The sequence below is a fragment of the Scyliorhinus canicula genome, chromosome 15 (genome assembly GCF_902713615.1).
Source record: "Scyliorhinus canicula chromosome 15, sScyCan1.1, whole genome shotgun sequence".
NCBI lineage: Eukaryota > Metazoa > Chordata > Chondrichthyes > Carcharhiniformes > Scyliorhinidae > Scyliorhinus > Scyliorhinus canicula.
The window spans coordinates 28,179,513-28,199,065 of NC_052160.1; the positions used below are offsets into that span (position 1 = coordinate 28,179,513).

A 19,553-nucleotide genomic window follows, 5' to 3' on the forward strand; every position below is an offset into this window, starting at 1 on the left:
ATGTTTAAAGAAACAAACTGTGTACAATGAACATAGCAGTACACAATACAGAGGGGCCAGAATCAGATGTTTGAACCTGTGCTCCCATGACAGTGATACAGGTCCCCAAGCTGTGTTCAGATTCTGAGACCCTGATAACTCCCAAATGCCTGCTGAAGCCAAACACTTATAAGGATCATGATTTATTTTAAAAAGTCATATCTACACATTGAAAATTTGCAACTTATTAAAAGACTAGAGTTCTGCAATAGAATGTCACAGAATCGACCCAAACAGTAAAACCAGTGTGTAGTTTTAATACACTTCTCATTGTAAGTGTTCAGGCACAATACAGAGTCTCATATTTACATCCAGAAACACTGACACAGCCCTGGCGAAAGCTGGAACCTGTTTATAATCGTATTGATGTCCACTTTTACACAACGTATTACCATAATCCTAAAAAAATAAACAGTCCACTTTGTACATGGTGCAAGCTGCATGAGGCAGCATCTTCTTGCACATTACTTGCAGTGACTGTACAAATACAGGCATTCTAAGTACAATTGTAAACAGAGATTCAAATTTCAACACACAAGCTGATCAGTCACATTTACAATGGTGAGACCAACATTGTGACACTGTGGTATCCGAGTCACATTTAGTTTGTACTGGGAGGAAATTCTTTTCAGGTACAGAAAGGATCTGGTATAAATACCACAGTGTAGTTCAATCTGGTGTAGACGTAGCATTCTTCAAATGGGTAGGAGGCTCATAACCCAGGGTGTCTCCAAAGGAAGTGTCAGAGGAAGACTTCACTGAAGGTGCCCCATAATGTAGGATCTTACCAAGAGGGCCCAGCAACTCCTGACACAGGATTCCATGACGGTTTTAGTGGCTTCAGAACCTGGACCACTAAATGGGGCCCAGGAAATACACAGCATTGGACCCCGTCAAGAAAACCGAATATCCTCTACAGCACAAACACCTCACCATTCCAGCTCCAGATACAGGATCAAAGTTGGCTTCACCTTCCATTCAATTATCAACCGTAGAATCTTTTTTGCAGTCTGCTGGGATGTTGTGCAACAGCACAGCTGTCTACCTCAGTGAAGGGTGAGAGAAACAGGCGACACACTGCAAAAGTACACCTTTATTCGCTGATGATGGAACAATGCTGACATGGGGCATGGAGAAGCCTCTGACAGACCATCTGTGTCACCAGCTTATGAGTAAAAGCAAAGCAGAAGGAAGCAATAGGTGAATCAAATAGAGGGGAATGGATTCATTGAAAAAAAGGCAAGATGCAAGGTCATGCCAACACCCCATTCTATGGGAACCAACAGGGCTGACAGAAGCTTTGGCAACATCTCTAAGAGATCAAGTCCAATCAATGGTGGTAGTGTACCACAAACATTAGACTTCCACTTATCTGCCATGTCTGACTGGTGCCTGACTCTAGTCTAATGGAAATGAATGTGATTCAGAGAAGGTTACAGCAAGCTGCAGCGTACCTTTTGTTCGCATACAACATGCAGCAAAATGTAACGGATATTGTTTCTATTTAAAAAAAAACAGACTTTATTCATGTGCTCATCAAGACAAAAGTACAAATGGCTCGTTGCAGGCTTCTGACAGAGTTAAACATCCACAACTCAGAAGCAAAAAAAAAATACTTCAAATCAGATTGAGATATTTGAGTCAAACAGAGGCAATACACAATGCAGCCTGCAATTCCAATCAGAAAGGACACCGCTGGTGCCTGGAGGTGGTTTATGGTAGTTCTAGAAGTCAGCTGCAGTTTCCAAGGTGCATTTCCACTGTTGAAGATACAGAACAAGCTTGATGAACAGCATATAACTACAAGCCTGTGTAGAATTGGCCACAATGTAATAATATTTACTCATGTGATGCACTCCAGCAGTCTATGCAATATACACTGACTGGGGTGCCAATTTGGTGCCAGGTATAGGGCACTATGAGGGCTCCCATCACCTTCATTCTTGCAGCACACGGTTTTAGATCGGAACTCTCAACCTCCCACCTTCCCCAGCTCCCCCCTACAGAGAGTGAATGTTCATTCCGATGATACAAGTCCACCTGCGAACTACATTATTTGGGTCCAGATTTTGTTGAGAGATTGAAAATTGCCAGTACTTTTAAAAAAATATAAAAAGTCAAACAAATGTTAGAAATGTAGGGATAAGTTTGGAGTTTTAAAAAAAAATTGTCTTGCACAAAGTTATTATTTATTTTGTTGCCCAAAAACAGCTGGGTCATGAGTCAGTGCCCCACAAACAGGGCAGGCAGTATGGGGTTAGGGATGTACCACAGCCAAGGATCTGAGAAACATTCAAACCATCACACGGAGCCAAGTCTCCAAATATCATTGCTGCCTGAAGCCTCCTTGACCTGAAGAAAAGTTAATGATTAAATGGCAGGGACATGTTGAATATTAATGACTGCAGCAGAAAAGGACAGGACAGTCCATTGCTCCTGAAAAGGCCACCAATATCCTGTGGATGATGGTCAGGCTTTACACAATTCATTGAAACCCTTACTAATTTTTAAAACTCCACATTTTCCATGCTTCTGGAATCTCTGTACCTATAATTTAAGAGTGGAACAACTGGTTCCTTTGGAAAAACATAAGTTTAATCTTCAAGTATACTGGAGGCTTTATACGCCTGTTTAACACATTCAGCCTAGGTGGCTTAACTCTCTAACACTAACTGGTAATTAAAACGAGTAGCTGTCAGAAATCTTGGGAAAGCAGCAGGTAAGCATGAAGGCACCACCCAGTCTAAATGTTCAAATGACAGAGCCCAGCCTCTTCACGGCTCAGGATCTGGGAATTCCACAATGTTCCTGATCTGCGCCACGGTCTTTGCAGGTTAGAAATCCCAACTAAATTCTGGCCAGTCATGTGTCCACTCCAGACCTTTGAAGGTCCAACTACCCAGACAATAAGCTGCACCACAAACAGATGCCTGAAGTTCTCTTTCCAGCTACTCTCCCCAGTGTTCTCTAATCTTTCTCTCTCACACAAAATACAGAACAAAATTTTTTGCAGGCTCTGGCCACTCAATACCACCTTCGCCAGCAAATGAATGGAGACTAAATGTTTGGATAGCAAATTCAGAGTTGAACAATAAAAAGGCTCAGTTAAACATGTTGGGCCAGGACAAATGGAGTGGCCCATGGCCCATGAACTACACCAGGAAAGAGAGTCCATGTTGGGATTCTCCTTTCTGTTGGAGACTGGTGAAAGTCCATGTTAATATAGTCACCACAGTCCATAGACAAACAGAGAATAAGTTAGATACTAAAAAGCAAAAACATAAATGTAAAAAAATACAAACACTTGGTCTTTTACATTTAGTGACCACACATTCTCATCTGTTTGAATCGTACATTCAGCAAAAGCTACAATTCCTGATCACACAGCCAACCTCAACAGACTCTTAAATCAAAAGTGGACACATGACACGCGCGCACACACACATGCACACACCACGCACACGTGTGCACACAAAGCACACACATGACATGCACACGCACACACACGACATGCATGCATACACACATGAGACACATGACAGGCCAATAAAAGTTGAACAGAATTGACTAATGTGAGAAAGGGGTCATAGGAGAATAATTACAAAGATGAGTGGAAGTCTAATGAAAATACAAAATAAATTTATCCAACTTAAAAACTTCTCATTTAAAAAATAATCCAGCATACTTTTTGGAGAGGGTAATTCAATGGAGCCGAACACAAGTTTACAACACAAGCACTTAATCAATTAAGCGTGTGCCATTGGTATCACATTGGAATGATATGACCTAAAATTGAGAGTTCCTCTGCCTGTACAGAGTAGAAATGTTCAAGGCAAATCAAATCAAATCAAATGAGGAAACAAAAGTGCTGAACACAGTCACACTGCCTGGGAGAGTCTCGGTAATCCAATGAAACAGCTGAGAGGAGCACATCGATGCGAAGGTGCGAATGATTGATGTCTATTCAGTGCAGGCTACATGATTGGTTTGCATCATGTCTATGTACTGAATACAATCATTATATTCCTGCAGGACAAAGACACAAAGTGCTGCAGCAGCATACTGAGGGGTCCAGCTAGCAGGTCGCACTGGACAGCCTGGCGAGAGGGCAAGGGTAAAGGCATCAGTCAGGAAGGGCTATAGCTTGATTGTTCCAGGAGGTAAACTGCCGTTACAAAGCCTGTAGTAACGCAGATCGTTCACAAGTCTGTGCACACTCTGTGTAAACGAAGGCAAATCCTAGCATGAAGGAGAGAGAAAGAGAGAAATGTTAGTATGGTTTTCTATAGCTAATCATTTTCAGTTTATGCAGAGCCAACGGATAGAGCTGGATCTGCATTTCACCATTAGATGATAGAATCACTCGTGCAACAGGGTCTGACAGACTAGAGTGGCAGCAATCTTACTCTTTTTTACCATTTGTTCCTAAACAACAAAAACTCTTCTGCTGGGTACATAAACCCCCGAATGTTTGGGCATTTGCTTTCTACAACAGTGCCGCTGAATGTTGTCAAAGGACACAGCAGACTGCACTTCCATTGAAATCCCTGTAGCAATAAGGAATTGTGGTATCAGAATGACCAATCTGATTTTCTCACTGCCCAGTATAAGAATAGCAAACTCAGTGCAGTATGCTACCTTACACAGCATTGCTCTCCCCCAGTTTTCAAGTTTAACTTAATTACACTTACCAAAAAGAAGCTTCATGAAAACACATTTTGGCGAATTACTTTAGCACATACGCGGATCCGCGGCCGGAAGTTCAGGGCCCCCTATTGGCATGCGGAGCTGCGCAGAGCACTCTGGCGCCATGCTGGCCCCCTTCAGGTAAGCGAATCGTCGGGCCAGGACGCCGGCGTGAAATGCTCCGGTGTTTACGCCAGTGTCAACACTTACCTGCCATTTAGGAGAATCCTGGCCTAGAACTTTCCCCAAAACAGCTGGTGCACAATCTGGTTTATTTTCTTTTTTTAAATAAAATTTAGAATACCCAATTTTTATTCCAATTAAGGGGCAATTTAGCATGGCCAATCCACCTACCCCGCACATCTTTTTTGGGTTGTGGGGGCGAAACAAACACAAACATGGGGAGAATGTGCTAACTCCACATGGTCAGTGACCCAGAGCCAGGATCAAACCTGGGACGTCGGCGCTGTGAGGCAGCAATGGTAACCACAGCACCACCGTGCTGCCCTACAATCTGGTTTATTTTAAACCAGAGAGGAGCAAACACGGCAGCCTCTGAGCACTTTACCTGCCCAAAGTCTCCCAGTTATTTAGGATTGGGACGATGGTCTCCATACCTGCAATAGGACTTCACACAGTCTATGTTAAATGTCACCAGGAGGCTGCTCAGCTCTTGACACCCTGTTACCAATGAAACTATGCTCATTCCTCAATACAGTTGCATCCTACATAAAGTTTTAGGGAATGCACAAGTTGGAAAGTGCGTTCTGACTCTTTCCCTCATGTCCCCACAGAACACTTACCATGGAGAGAAGTCATAGCTACTAAACATAGTACTCTATAATACAGCATTTACAAAGCACTTGGGGACTTTAGAAAGGGATTCTCCGGCTGTAGTACCCAGATATCAAGTTACATCCACTTTTTCGATGCCCCCTTGTATGATTCGGGTTCTCTTCCAGTAACTAACCCTGTCCATTTTGAAATTCCTTCCAAGCGCAGTTCTTTGATTGGAGTCGATACCATCGCAACTTCCCAGGAACTGGGGTAAAAACACAGTGTAAAAGCTGCTGAAGTCCACCGAGGCCATGTTGTATACAGCGATTCCGATTTCCTCTTGCAGTAAGTCATGAGACTTGTGGACCAGTACCTGCAGCAGTACATTGATGAACTGAAACAACATGGTCGTCCGGAAGATTTTCTGGGAAGAAAACAGGAAGATTATAGAATAGAACATAGAACAGTACAGCACAGAACAGGCCCTTCGGCCCTCAATGTTGTGCCGAGCCATGATCACCCTACTCAAACCTACATATCCACCCTATACCCGTAATCCAACAACCCCCCCCAAATTTACTCACCCATCCTTCTACGCCCTCCTCCAGGTCATTTATAAAAATGACAAACAGCAGTGGCCCCAAAACAGATCCTTGTGGTACACCACTAGTAACTGGACTCCAGTCTGAACATTTCCCATCAACCACCACCCTTTGTCTTCTTCCAGCTAGCCAATTTCTGATCCAAACTGCTAAATCACCCTGAATCCCATGCCTCCGTATTTTCTGCAATGGCCTACCGTGGGGAACCTTATGAAACGCTTTACTGAAATCCATATACACCACATCAACTACTTTACCCTCATCCACCTGTTTGGTCACCTTCTCAAAGAACTCAATAAGGTTTGTGAGGCACGACCTACCCTTCACAAAACCGTGTTGACTATCTCTAATCAAATTATTCCTTTCCAGATGATTATACATCCTATGTCTTACAAACCTTTCCAAGACTTTGCCCACAACAGAAGTAAGGCTCATTGGTCTATAGTTACCGGGGTTGTCTCTACTCCCCTTCTTGAACAAGGGGACAACATTAGCTATCCTCCAGTCTTCTGGCACTATTCCTGTAGACAAAGATGACTTAAAGATCAAAGCCAAAGGCTCAGCAATCTCCTCCCTAGCTTCCCAGAGAATCCTAGGATAAATCCCATCCGGCCCAGGGAACTTCTATTTTCACTCTTTCCAGAATTGCTAACACCTCCTCCTTATGAATCTCAAGCCCTTCTAGTCTAGTAGCCTCTATTTCAGTATTCTCCTCGACAATATTATCTTTTTCCTGTGTGAATACTGACGAAAAATATTCATTTAGCACCTGGCTAATTGAGCATGGCCAATCCACGTACCCTGCACATCTTTTGGGTTGTGGGGTGAGACCCACACAGACACGGGGAGAATGTGCAAACTCCCCACAGACAGTGACCCAGGGTAGGGATTGAACCCAGGTCCTCAGCACCACGCAGTAGCAATGCTAACCACTGCGCCACCCTAAAGACTTGCCTGTCATGACCTCAGGATATCTCAAAAAAGCTTTACAGACAATGAAGTGCTTTTGAATATAAGTCGCTGTGTGACGCAAGATAAACAGTAGCTGATTTTCATACAGCAATCTCTCATTAACAGCAATGTGACAATGATCAAACAATCTCTTTTTTTAAGTGATGATGCTTGAGGGTTAAATATTGGCCATGACATCAGGGATAACTCCCTTGGCTCTGCTTCAAATTAGTACTGTGGGACTTCTTACATCCACTGAGGGGGCAAATGGGGTCTTTGTTTAACATCTCATCTGAAGTTGGCACCTCTGATATTTTGTCACTGGTGGTTAGCCTAGCTCATTTGCTCAAACTTCTGGAGCGGAACCTGGACCTACAACTTTCTGACTCAGAGGTGAGAGGAGTGTTACCCACCCAGCCACAGCAAACAGATCTACAGAACATGTTCTGCATAAACTCAGCACTATGTGTTAACAGGCTGAAATGAATGTATGCTGGTCTGCAGGATGCCAAGGTACAATCTCGTCCTATTCACCCATTCATTAAAAAAACACAGCTAAATTTACCACTTTTACTGTGCTCTATTCAAATGATCTTTTTGAGCTTTTCAGGACTAAGAACTGAACCAGGAGACAATTTCAAGAGAGGCTGCACTGAGCATGAATTTAGTTAACCATAATTGGATCACTAAAGGACATTTGCCATCCTTACCCAGTTTGGTCGATATATGACCCCAGACACAGAGCAATGTGACTGACTCTTAATTGTCTTTCAAAATAGCTTAGCAAGTCACGTGGTTAAGGGAAATTATTGATGGCCAATAAAGACTACGTTGACATCCAGTGAGCAAATATAAAACTCTGAAACTGGCTCATTGTGTAAAGTGCATTAAGTCGCTACAAGGTTTTATTCCCGACAACCTGGTTTTTGATATCTATCATGGGAATTAAATTTTGCCACATTTGGTCACTAGATGGCCTTTGTTCACTAACATATAAAAATGGAACAAATCCAATGTAATGCTCGCATAACTTTGCAAGAGTCATTGTACCAAATGCACGAATCACAGTAAGGATAAGAGTCAGCAGTCTGATCATTTGGTCGGTTCATTTTGGGGGTAGGTGGATTGGAGTTTGCTGCAACGCCTCCAAAAGAGAGAGTCCCCACCCAGTGCTAACACAATTCACAAAAATGAACAGCTGGTGTTTTTTTTTCAGACTGTGCTTGGTGCAATAGTGAGCCAAACAGACCTGGAAAGTCCTTTGCTCTGTGCAGTGGCATTTGATTTTAGCCAAAACGTTATCACAAAAGTTCAACTGGTCTCTAGGATTTGGATACGACAGGGATGGAAATAAAAGTAAAAAAAGCAGAACTCCAGTTTACTATCTACTAATCCCCACTGAATGTGTGGCAATTAGTGGGCAAGGATGGGGTCAGACTCAAGTACAGCAATCCCTTAATGACCAAAGAAGCCTGAGGTGGTTAAGGCTTGAACATGGAGATTGATCATGAGGTGAGGTTCTGTGGCTGACACCAGGGAATTAACTCAACTTCCATAATCAGAAAAGAAAGAAAATTCTTGATCACAGGCAGAAAAAAGCCCTGCGTTGCACAGTTAACGGCAGAATGTTACTGCCGGGATTCCCAATGGAAACATTTACCACATTACAGGGGATTCTGCATGAGGGAAAGAGAAACTGCATCTGCGGCAATCTTCAACCTGACAGATTTTAGACATAGAGCAAGTTATATCTTTTTTAATTCACCCCAAAAATCTCCATTTTAAGAACAATTGTGCACGCTTCTTTGCAACCTACAATGCCATCCCCAATCTCCTCATACCAAGCAACAGTATGAGCAGTGCCCTGTCAAAGACTTCCCTGTCCCAATCTGAGACCTCATTACTCTCTGGACATGGTTATCCAAGGAAAATATCTAAATGTAGACTTTGTCCTAATCCCTCTGGTTAAGGGTGCCTTAGAGACAAATACAACTGAATTTTTACACTGGCAACTTTGTATTTTGTGATAAAATTTAGTGGATTTCTGTCAGGTACGGCAATAAGACAAAATATTACAATTCAGCATTCTAAAACCATGAACTCAGCTCAGGTCATGCAGCACCTTCTGAGCGAAGAAACCCATCCTTAATCTATTGCAGTAGAAAAGCCCACTGCAGATGTACCTGAACCAGACGCACCTTGTGGTACAGCTTGTGTTTGGTGTTCAGTGTCTCCAAGTAAAACAAGTTCTGTTTGAAGATCTGAATGTCCGGCTGCAAAAAGGACTGACCAAAAGCCTGGCAAAAGAACAGGAAGAGGCAATGAGCTAGAATTAACATTTTGCCATAGCTTATAATACAATGAAAGCAATTCTTCCCCTTGATTAGCACCTCACTTCGGCCATTACTCCCCATGCAGTAGAGAGGGCACAACATCTTTTCTGGGGCGGTGCCACAGTTCAGATCATAGAATTTCCAGTACAGAAGGAGGCCATTCAGCCCATGGAGTCTGCATTGGCCCCTGGAAAGAGCACCCTACTTAAGCCCACACCTCCACCATATCCCATAACCCATTAATACCACCCAACCGTTGGACACCAAGAAGCAATAAAAAAAAAAAGATTTAGAGTGCCCAATTCATTTTTTCCAATTAAGGGACAATTTAGCATGGCCAATCCACCTACCCTGCACATCTTTGGGTTGTGGGGGCGAAACCCACGTAAACATGGGGAGAATGTACAAACTCCATACGGACAGTGACCCAGAGCCAGTATCGAACCTGGGACCTTGGCGCAGTAAGGCAGCATACTAACCACTGCACTACCGTGCTGCCCTGCTATGGGGCAATTTAGCAAGGCCAATCCACCCAACCTGCACATCTTTGGACTGTGGGAGAAAACCGGAGCACCCGGAGCAAATCCACGCAGACACGGGGAGAAAGCGACAGTCACCAGAGGCTGGAATTGAACCTGGGTCCCTGAAGCTGTGAAGCAGCAGTGCTAACCGGTGTGCCACCCCCAGGGTGATTACACTGACTACTGCAAGTCCCAAAGCTGAACTAAGAGCAGCATTAGTAGTCACCTTACGTTAAAGGAAGAAATGGACACTTACATAGCACTCATCCCATTTCCTAATGATACCCCAGAGCATTTCACATGCAAAGCAGCAGTTTTCAGAAGGGCAGTCACTAGTATAATGTAGCCGCCAAGTTGTAGGCAAGACTCCTCAGACAGTAATACCCAGATAATCTGTTTGAGTGATGTTGAGGGATAAATGTTGATCGACGGACTGGAAGAACACTGCTCCACCTCTTTGAAAATAGGTCATAATCTTGCCTGAAAGGTGCATCTCTGACTGAGCTGCTCTCTCTACCTCCTGCAGTGAAACCCTGCACAGGGAACAGAGCTTCCTGTAGTTCTGAGTGTACAGAACTGTACACTTGTCCAGGGGCAGAACAGTCCATGGAGGAACATAATAGCAAACACACAAATAATGAATAACCAGGAATAACCAGAGATACCTGCATAGCAGAAGCAAACTGGGCCTCATTTTCCATTGGCTCCTCAGTTGTTCCACGTTGAACACTGGCCAGGACAGATGATTTGAAGAAAAATCGCCAGTTATTGTGCAGAATCTGGTAAAGCAGCTCAAACAGTTCCATCTTCACATCTGGCGAGGACCGCTGGAGAGCGAGAAAGGAGCATGAGGAGCAAACTAGCAAAGAACGGAACACAATCCAAAATGGCCTGCAACCTGATTGGAATGGGACCCAAAACAAATCCAATTAAACACTAAGATCATGCAAAGCATTGCCGACCTCAAAACAAACCTTCAGCCAATACCAGTGTGCAGGGGGTTAAAGGATGAATATAGCATGACATTTGAAGAAAAGGAGCAGGCAATATGGCCCCTTGAGCCTGCGCCACCAATGAATAAAATTGTGGCTGAGCTTTTGGATCACCGTATCTCCTTTTCTCTTAATTCCCAGTTCCCAAAAATCTCAATTGGTCTTGTGAAACAGCGCTCTGTAATAGAGAATTCCAAAACATTCCACAGACATGGAATGCTAAGATGCATTGACACACAACACCTGCATGAATAGTGGCCAATAGAAACTCTCCGAAGAGTTATGCTACACCAGCACTGGAGATACCACAGCTTCTCAGCTTTACCTCTGCTATGATTGGGTAGACCTGTTCCATGCACAGGGAGATGATGCTGGGGAGGAATGGTTTGAATGCCTGCCCAGGTTCCTGGACCACCACCTGCAGAATCTTCAGAAACTTCTCCACCACACGACAACCACCGCTGCCCTCCTCCAGGATACTCTCTGCCAACTGCTCCCTGCATAACCAAGTGGAGAAATACACATTACAGATGCAGCATCACCCCAAGCGATGCTGGGCATGGGGCTCATTTCCCTCCCACCCACGCCAGGAGTGAGGTTCCTCACCCCTGCTGTGCCGCACACTCCCACCCTTATGACATCAGGAAAAGAGCTCAGTCCCTCAGCCGATGCAAGGAGCAGGGCTCATTACCGCGTCGCCATTGATGTGAGGCATGAGGCTAAGCCACTTTCCCCCACAGTGATACCTTGATCAGTACTAGCCTTACCCTGGAGGCGATGTCAGGCATGGGGCTCAGCTGCCCCTATCCAAGGCTGGCAAAACCAGGATTGGGGTTCCAATCCCTAGTGACACTGGGAGTGGGGCTCAGTTCCCACCTCTCCCTTGAGCTGAGTTACCTGGTGAACATGTTGAGGAAGGTCTGAATAATCTGTTCAGCAAAGGGGACACCCATCTGGACCCTGAGGCCTTGAAATAAAGTGAGGAAGAAGCTGAGCATTTCATCAGTCACACCTGAAAAACAGGGGAAATCTGTGTTAGGCTCCAAGAAGCAGCACTACCTAAATATTCAAGCTAGCCTATTAACTACATGTCGGCACCATTCTGACACATTTGTAAATGCAGCAATGGCTAGTATGATGGTGCAGGAAAGGGACTTGCACAAATACTATGCAAACATATTGAAAGCAAGGTGCCAGAGCTAGAACAGGGAGATAATGCTGGGGATGAATGGTTTGAACACCTGCCCAGCTAGTTTCGCTCTAAACCTGTATAACAGGCAACGGGACTTAAAATGTGAGTGTTATCTTTATGTCCATTCCGGAAACAATGGCAAACTACCCCATTCCTGGGCATATCTAAACTTTGAAGTTTCTAATAGGTAGCGTGATTAAACAAGACATCTCCATGCAGTTGAGGTTTCAGGACTGAAAGTAAATCTTTTATTTTTAAATTTAGTGTACCCAATTAATTTTTTCCAATTAAGGGGCAATTTATCATGGCCAATCCACCTACCCTGCACACCTTTTAGGTTGTGGGGGCGAAACCCACGCAAACACAGGGAGAATGTGCAAACTCCACACGGATAGTGACCCAGAGCCGGGATCGAACCTGGGACCTCTGCGCCGTGAGGCAACTGTGCTAACCACTGCACCAGCTTGCTGCCATCGCAAAGTAAATCTTGATCATTTCTTACAAAACATGAACTGGCGGTAAAGCAGCAAGCTTTCGCAGCATCCCAAATCTAGACGACCGTCTAACATTTCTGCATGACATTTGAGCTGTTTGGCATGGATGAGGTTGGGGAGCATACTGCCACATCTGTACAAGAGATTCCCTCAATAAGATATCCTGTTTCAGTTTATAGGGAGCATCACCAACAGAATTTACCACTAATAATGCAAAGGTCAGGACCCTAAGTGTTCCGAAGAATCAGCCTCTCCTAAGAGCACCAAGCCACTGACCCTTCTATAGCACACTTAGCTGGTACTTTCGAATCGGCAGAATCAATCGCAGGAACAGGAGGTGGCCATTCAGCCCCTCAAGTCTGTTGCAAATCAATAAAGGACAGAGTGGATGGTAAGGGAGGTGGTGTTGCTCTGTTATTTAAGGATGACATACGGGCAATAGCAAGGGATGACATCGGTGCTATGGAGGATAAGGTTGAATCCATTTGGGTGGAAATCAGGAATAGTAAGGCGAAAAAGTCACTGATAGGAGTAGTCTATCGGCCACCAAATAGTAACGAGATGGTGGGGCAGGCAATAAACAAAGAAATAACTGATGCATGTAGAAATGGTACAGCAGTTATCATGGGGGATTTTAATCTACATGTCGATTGGTTTAACCAGGTCAGTCAAGGCAACCGTGAGGAGGAGTTTATAGAATGTATCCGCGATAGTTTCCTAGAACAGTATGTAATGGAACCTACGAGGGAACAAGCGGTCCTACATCTTGTCCTGTGTAATGAGACAGGATTGATTCATGATCTCATAGTTAGGGATCCTCTCGGAAGGAGCGATCACAATATGGTGGAATTTAAAATACAGATGGAGGGTGAGAAAGTAAAATCAAATACTAGTGTTTTGTGTTTAAACAAAGGAGATTACAAGGGGATGAGAGAAGAACTAGCTAAGGTAGACTGGGAGCTAAGACTTTATGGTGGAACAGTTGAGGAACAGTGGAGAACCTTCCAAGCGATTTTTCACAGTGCTCAGCAAAGGTTTATACCAACAAAAAGGAAGGACGGAAGAAAGAGGGAAAATCGACCGTGGATATCTAAGGAAATAAGGGAGAGTATCAAATTGAAGGAAAAAGCATATAAAATGGCAAAGATTGCTGGGAGATTAGAGGACTGGGAAATCTTTAGGGGGCAACAGAAAGCTAATAAAAAAGCTATAAAGAAGAGTAAGATAGAGTATGAGAGTAAACTTGCTCAGAATATAAAAACAGACAGTAAAAGTTTTTACAAATATATAAGACAAAAAAGAGTGGCTAAGGTAAATATTGGTCCTTTAGAGGATGAGAAGGGAGTTTTAATAATGGGAAATGAGGAAATGGCTGAGGAACTGAACAGGTTTTTTGGGTCGGTCTTCACAGTGGAAGACACAAATAACATGCCAGCGACTGATAGAAATGAGGCTATGACAGGTGAGGACCTTGAGAGGATTGTTATCACTAAGGAGGGAGTGATGGGCAAGCTAATGGGGCTAAAGGTAGACAAGTCTCCTGGCCCTGATGGAATGCATCCCAGAGTGCTAAAAGAGATGGCTAGGGAAATTGCAGATGCACTAGTGATAATTTACCGAAATTCACTAGGCTCTGGGGTGGTCCCGGTGGATTGGAAATTAGCAAACGTGACGCCACTGTTTAAAAAAGGAGGTAGGCAGAAAGCAGGAAATTATAGGCCAGTGAGTTTAACTTCGGTAATAGGGAAGATGCTGGAATCTATCATCAAGGAAGAAATTGCGAGGCATCTGGATAGAAATTGTCCCATTGGGCAGACGCAGCATGGGTTCGTAAAAGGCAGGTCGTGCCTAACTAATTTAGTGGAATTTTTTGAGGACATTACCAGTGCAGTAGATAACGGGGAACCGATGGATGTGGTATATCTGGATTTCCAGAAAGCCTTTGACAAGGTGCCACACAAAAGGTTGCTGCATAAGATAAAGATGCATGGCATTAAGGGTAAAGTAGTAGCATGGATAGAGGATTGGTTAATTAATAGAAAGCAAAGAGTTGGGATAAATGGGTGTTTCTCTGGTTGGCAATCAGTAGCTAGTGGTGTCCCTCAGGGATCCGTGTTGGGCCCACAATTGTTCACAATTTACATTGATGATTTGGAGTTGGGGACCAAGGGCAATGTGTCCAAGTTTGCAGATGACACTAAGATGAGTGGTAAAGCGAAAAGTGCAGAGGATACTGGAAGTCTGCAGAGGGATTTGGATAGGTTAAGTGAATGGGCTCGGGTCTGGCAGATGGAATACAATGTTGACAAATGTGAGGTTATCCATTTTGGTAGGAATAACAGCAAACGGGATTATTATTTAAACGATAAAATATTAAAGCATGCCGCTGTTCAGAGAGACTTGGGTGTACTAGTGCATGAGTCACAGAAGGTTGGTTTACAAGTGCAACAGGTGATTAAGAAGGCAAATGGAATTTTGTCCTTCATTGCTAGAGGGATGGAGTTTAAGACTAGGGAGGTTATGTTGCAATTGTATAAGGTGTTAGTGCGGCCACACCTGGAGTATTGTGTTCAGTTTTGGTCTCCTTACTTGAGAAAGGACGTACTGGCGCTGGAGGGTGTGCAGAGGAGATTCACTAGGTTAATCCCAGAGCTGAAGGGGTTGGATTATGAGGAGAGGTTAAGTAGACTGGGACTGTACTCGTTGGAATTTAGAAGGATGAGGGGGGATCTTATAGAAACATTTAAAATTATGAAGGGAATAGATAGGATAGATGCGGGCAGGTTGTTTCCACTGGCGGGTGACAGCAGAACTAGGGGGCATAGCCTCAAAATAAGGGGAAGTAGATTTAGGACTGAGTTTAGGAGGAACTTCTTCACCCAAAGGGTTGTGAATCTATGGAATTCCTTGCCCAGTGAAGCAGTTGAGGCTCCTTCATTACAATGTTTTTAAGGTAAAGATAGATAGTGTTTTGAAGAATAAAGGGATTAAGGGTTATGGTGTTCGGGCCGGAAAGTGGAGCTGAGTCCACAAAAGATCAGCCATGATCTAATTGAATGGCGGAGCAGGCTCGAGGGGCCAGATGGCCTACTCCTGCTCCTAGTTCTTATGTTCTTATATCTGCATCTGAACTCCATCCATTCACTTTGATTATATAACCCTTTATATCCTTGGCCAACAGGAAACCAATTGCTGCAGTGAGATTGAAATGGGTTTGATTGAGGTGTAAAGCTATCGGGACTGGTCAGATGGATTGCAGAGTTCGTTTGGATCCTTACTTTCCCCAGATCTGGCCTGGTGGGAACCTGTGTCTGGCGGAAGGGGCTGGGTGATGGCAATTAATGAACCCTGCTCAGTATCTGGCAGATTAGAAAGGAGAATGCAACCTTTAATTGCCAATGGAAACCAGTGGTAAGACTGCTTACATTTTGGGGGTCATGAGACTGAAGCTAAATCACACAGTAAAACAAAGCTTGCCTTACCAGGTTGGTGAATGAAGAGTGGGAAGAGTGCCAGGGAAACCTGCACCGACTCCTGCAGGGACTGGTAACAGATCTGACGGGATTTGGTCACTTCCCCCGAGATGCTCTCTACGATGTACCTCAGGATACTCAGCGTCTCCTGGACAACCACTTTTGCTAAAGTGAACAGTTTGAAAATCAAAACATTAAACGCAGAACAGTAACATTCTGGAACTTCAGACGCTAGAATTAGTTCTAAATGTCCACCTCCTTAAATATCCACAGACCGAAGAACTTGGAAGTTGACTGCAGAAAGGTACTCAAGTAGAGGCATGCAACCTTAATAGTACTGTTTCTTCTCTTCAGCGAAGTGGCTTTATGTCTTTAATGGGCAAGTTGAAAGGCCAGTCGGACAGAAGTCTGCACTGTGTAAGGTATCATGGCCGTAACACTGGAGAACCAATGTTGGGTTCAGAACATCATCATTGGAGGGAATTCACTTTTACATACATATTCCACTGTTACTGGTATCAAATACAAGGCGCCAAAAGTTCAATAATGAAGAATCACAACTAGCAGCTTAAAAGGAATGCAGGAAAATTCACAAAATAGGCAGAAAATAATCTGGGATAAGGACGGTAAAGGCAGATTAGGTGGCCAAAACCCTTTCCTGTAGACTTGAGACATTCAATTAATGACAGGTTGTGATAAGGTGATGCTCATAAGTTCAAGGCTATGCATGAGGTCATCCTTAAAAAGCCAAAATATTTCCAAACTTAAATTTTTATTTTTTTATTTTTATTTTATTTTTTTATATAGAGTACCCAATTCTTTTTTCTTCCCAAATTAAGGGGCAATTTAGTGTGGCCAATCCACCTACTCTGCACATTTTTGGCTTGTGGGGGCGAGATCTGCGCAAACATGGGGAGAATGTGCAAACTTCACAAGGATAGTGACCCAGAACCGGGATCGAACCTGGTCCTCAGCGTAGTGAGACAGCAGTGCTAACCACTACACCACCAGAATATTTCCAAACTGCCATAACAAGGTGCTCCCCGTTCTTGGATACATCCTGCTGTTTAACAGGACTCTAAGTAACAAATCAAAATGTGGCCACTTTGTTCTTGTATTTTTCATGTGTTTCAGTTTACAGGCAAAATCTAGACAAGTTCCTGGCACAGCAGAATGTTGTGAATAAATTAACAGAAATATGCACATACGTGGCATGTGCAAGAAGGTACTCACTGTTGCCCAGGCCCACTTTGCTTTGTGTTAATCCTGTGTTTTCCTTGAGCCGCCGGTATTCTCTTGTGAGGGTTGAAATGATGTTGGCGTGATTGGTAGAACGGACTGCCCACTGCTGCTCACTCTCAGGAAGATTTGGCCATGGCAGCAACAGCATGTTGGACAGGGCCCTGCACACCAGCACTTTACCCTAGAAGGAGAACATCACTTAGGTCAAAGCAGTTCAACATACAGCCCAATACTTAATATCTATACACAAAACAAGTGAAAAGTGAAAGCCACCATAGTCCCCAAGGACCTTGGTTACCTCAGGCAAGGGGCAAGGTTGAGAAGACAGCGCCTACATGGATGACCTCAGCCGGTATGGGAATTTAACCCACGCGCGTCACTCCACATCACAAACCAGCCATCGAGCCAATTGAGCTAAGCAACGTAAATCCATACAAACTGCAGATGAAGCAGCCAAAGGGTGTTTAAGTGGTTCACCTTGCCCAGATTATCCAAGAAGAATCAACTTTAAAGGGAAGGCTAGAACAGAGACTTAGGGTTTATGTACAGAAATCTTAGTCTCAGGACATGTTGACACGGTTGTTAGCAAGGCATATGGGATTGTATACTTTATAAATAGAGGAATAGAATCAGAAGCGAGGCTATGCAATACCTTCATAAAGCAAACAATAATTTGCAATTATCTAGTGACTTCAATGTAGTGCAATATCCAAAGGTGTTTCACAGAACCTTTGTCAAACTAAATGCGATACTGAGTCACACAATGAGATATTAGATCAAACAACCAAAACCGTGGCCAAAGGGGCAGCTTTAATCAACGCAGGGTTTACCAAACTGGGTTCCAGGGAACCCTGGGTTCTGTTGGATGCATCCAGGGGTACCGCAGTAGGCCACGTTGAAGTATAAAATTAGAAAAAGGCACCTAACCAGAACCTAAATGAGCAGATTCTTCCCGAAGTGGAGGACAATTGCGAACGGTGCCAGGGAGGCCCGGCCAACCACACCCATATGTCTGAGCCTGCCCAGACTTGTCGGGTTTTGGACGACCTTCTTTGAGGCAATGTCCAAGGTTGCGGGGTGAGAGTGGAGCCATGCCCAAAAATGGCAGTCTTAAGGGTCTCAAATCAGATAGAACTCTTTATGGGAAGGGGGGACTAGTACCCTAGCCTTTGCCTCCCTAATTGCCCACTGAAGAATCCTGCTAGGCTGGCGACCGACAGCACCCCATCCAAAGCTGCAGACTGGCTGACTGACCTGTCAGAATTCTTCCAACTGGAAAAGATAAAATTTGCCATCCGAGGGTTGTAAGAGGGCTTCCACAGGACGTGGAAGCCATTCACCCACTTTTCCATAACCTATTTGTAGCCAGCAACCAGTAGAGCAAGGGGGACAGGGTGGGAGGTAAGTGGAAAGTGAACAACAAACAAAACCACTGGTTTATACACTCTCAGGCCACACGGGGGAGTACAGCAAAGGCAGGTCGGCTAAATGGGGAGCATGGCCACAGAGGGAGGGGAGACAAGTACGTGTAAATATATATAATTGGCCACGCTAAATTACATTGCCCCTTAATTGGAAAAAAAAACTGGGTACTCTAAATTTATTTTTAAAAAGTATATATAGTGTGCGTTTGTGTGTGTGTGAGAGAGAGAGAGAGAGAGAGAGAGAGAGAGAGAGAGAGAGAGAGAGAGAGAGGTGTGCCTGATATAAGAGCCCAACTCTACAGCAACTCTCCTGATATTAAACAAACTTGTGAACAAAATAAGCAGCATTACTCCTCCGATTGAAAATGACTAAAGTACTTTAGTACTTTGTTGAATAAGAGAACTTTTTAAAAAAGTATTTTTATTAAGGTTTTGCAGAATTTTTCATAATAAAACAGTAGTAACCATAACAAAACAAACTAGAGTGAACATTAACATAGTGCAAAAAGAGAATATACAATAACAATTAAATAGACATTACTCCCCGCGACCCAGTCTTCCCACACCATCCCAATGAAGCACTCACCACAACCCCCCCCCCCCCCCAATGGATTGCTGCTGCTGACATTTTACTTTTCCCTGAGAAAGTCGACGAATGGCTGCAACCTCCGAGAGAAGCCTAGCATAGACTCTCTTGAGGCAAACTTTATTTTCGAGGTTGAGAAACCCAGACATGTCGGTAACCCAAGTCTCTACACTCGGGGGCTTTGAGTCCCTCCACATTAATAAAATCCGTCTCCAGGCTACTAGGGAGGCAAAGGCCAAAT

At 44.0% G+C, this 19,553-nt stretch overlaps 1 protein-coding gene across 1 annotated transcript in view; it reads right to left on the bottom strand.

Moving 5' to 3' along the window:
- Nucleotides 1–271: 271 nt before the first annotated feature.
- xpo6 (exportin 6) overlaps nucleotides 272–19,553 on the bottom strand; it is a 136,860-nt gene continuing 117,578 nt past the window's right edge. The window contains 8 exon segments of the mRNA XM_038820897.1: nucleotides 272–4,278; nucleotides 5,696–5,926; nucleotides 9,254–9,352; nucleotides 10,575–10,736; nucleotides 11,227–11,398; nucleotides 11,799–11,913; nucleotides 16,070–16,225; nucleotides 17,294–17,483. Of these exon segments, the coding sequence (XP_038676825.1) occupies nucleotides 4,177–4,278; nucleotides 5,696–5,926; nucleotides 9,254–9,352; nucleotides 10,575–10,736; nucleotides 11,227–11,398; nucleotides 11,799–11,913; nucleotides 16,070–16,225; nucleotides 17,294–17,483 (1,227 nt within the window). The 3' untranslated portion in view covers nucleotides 272–4,176.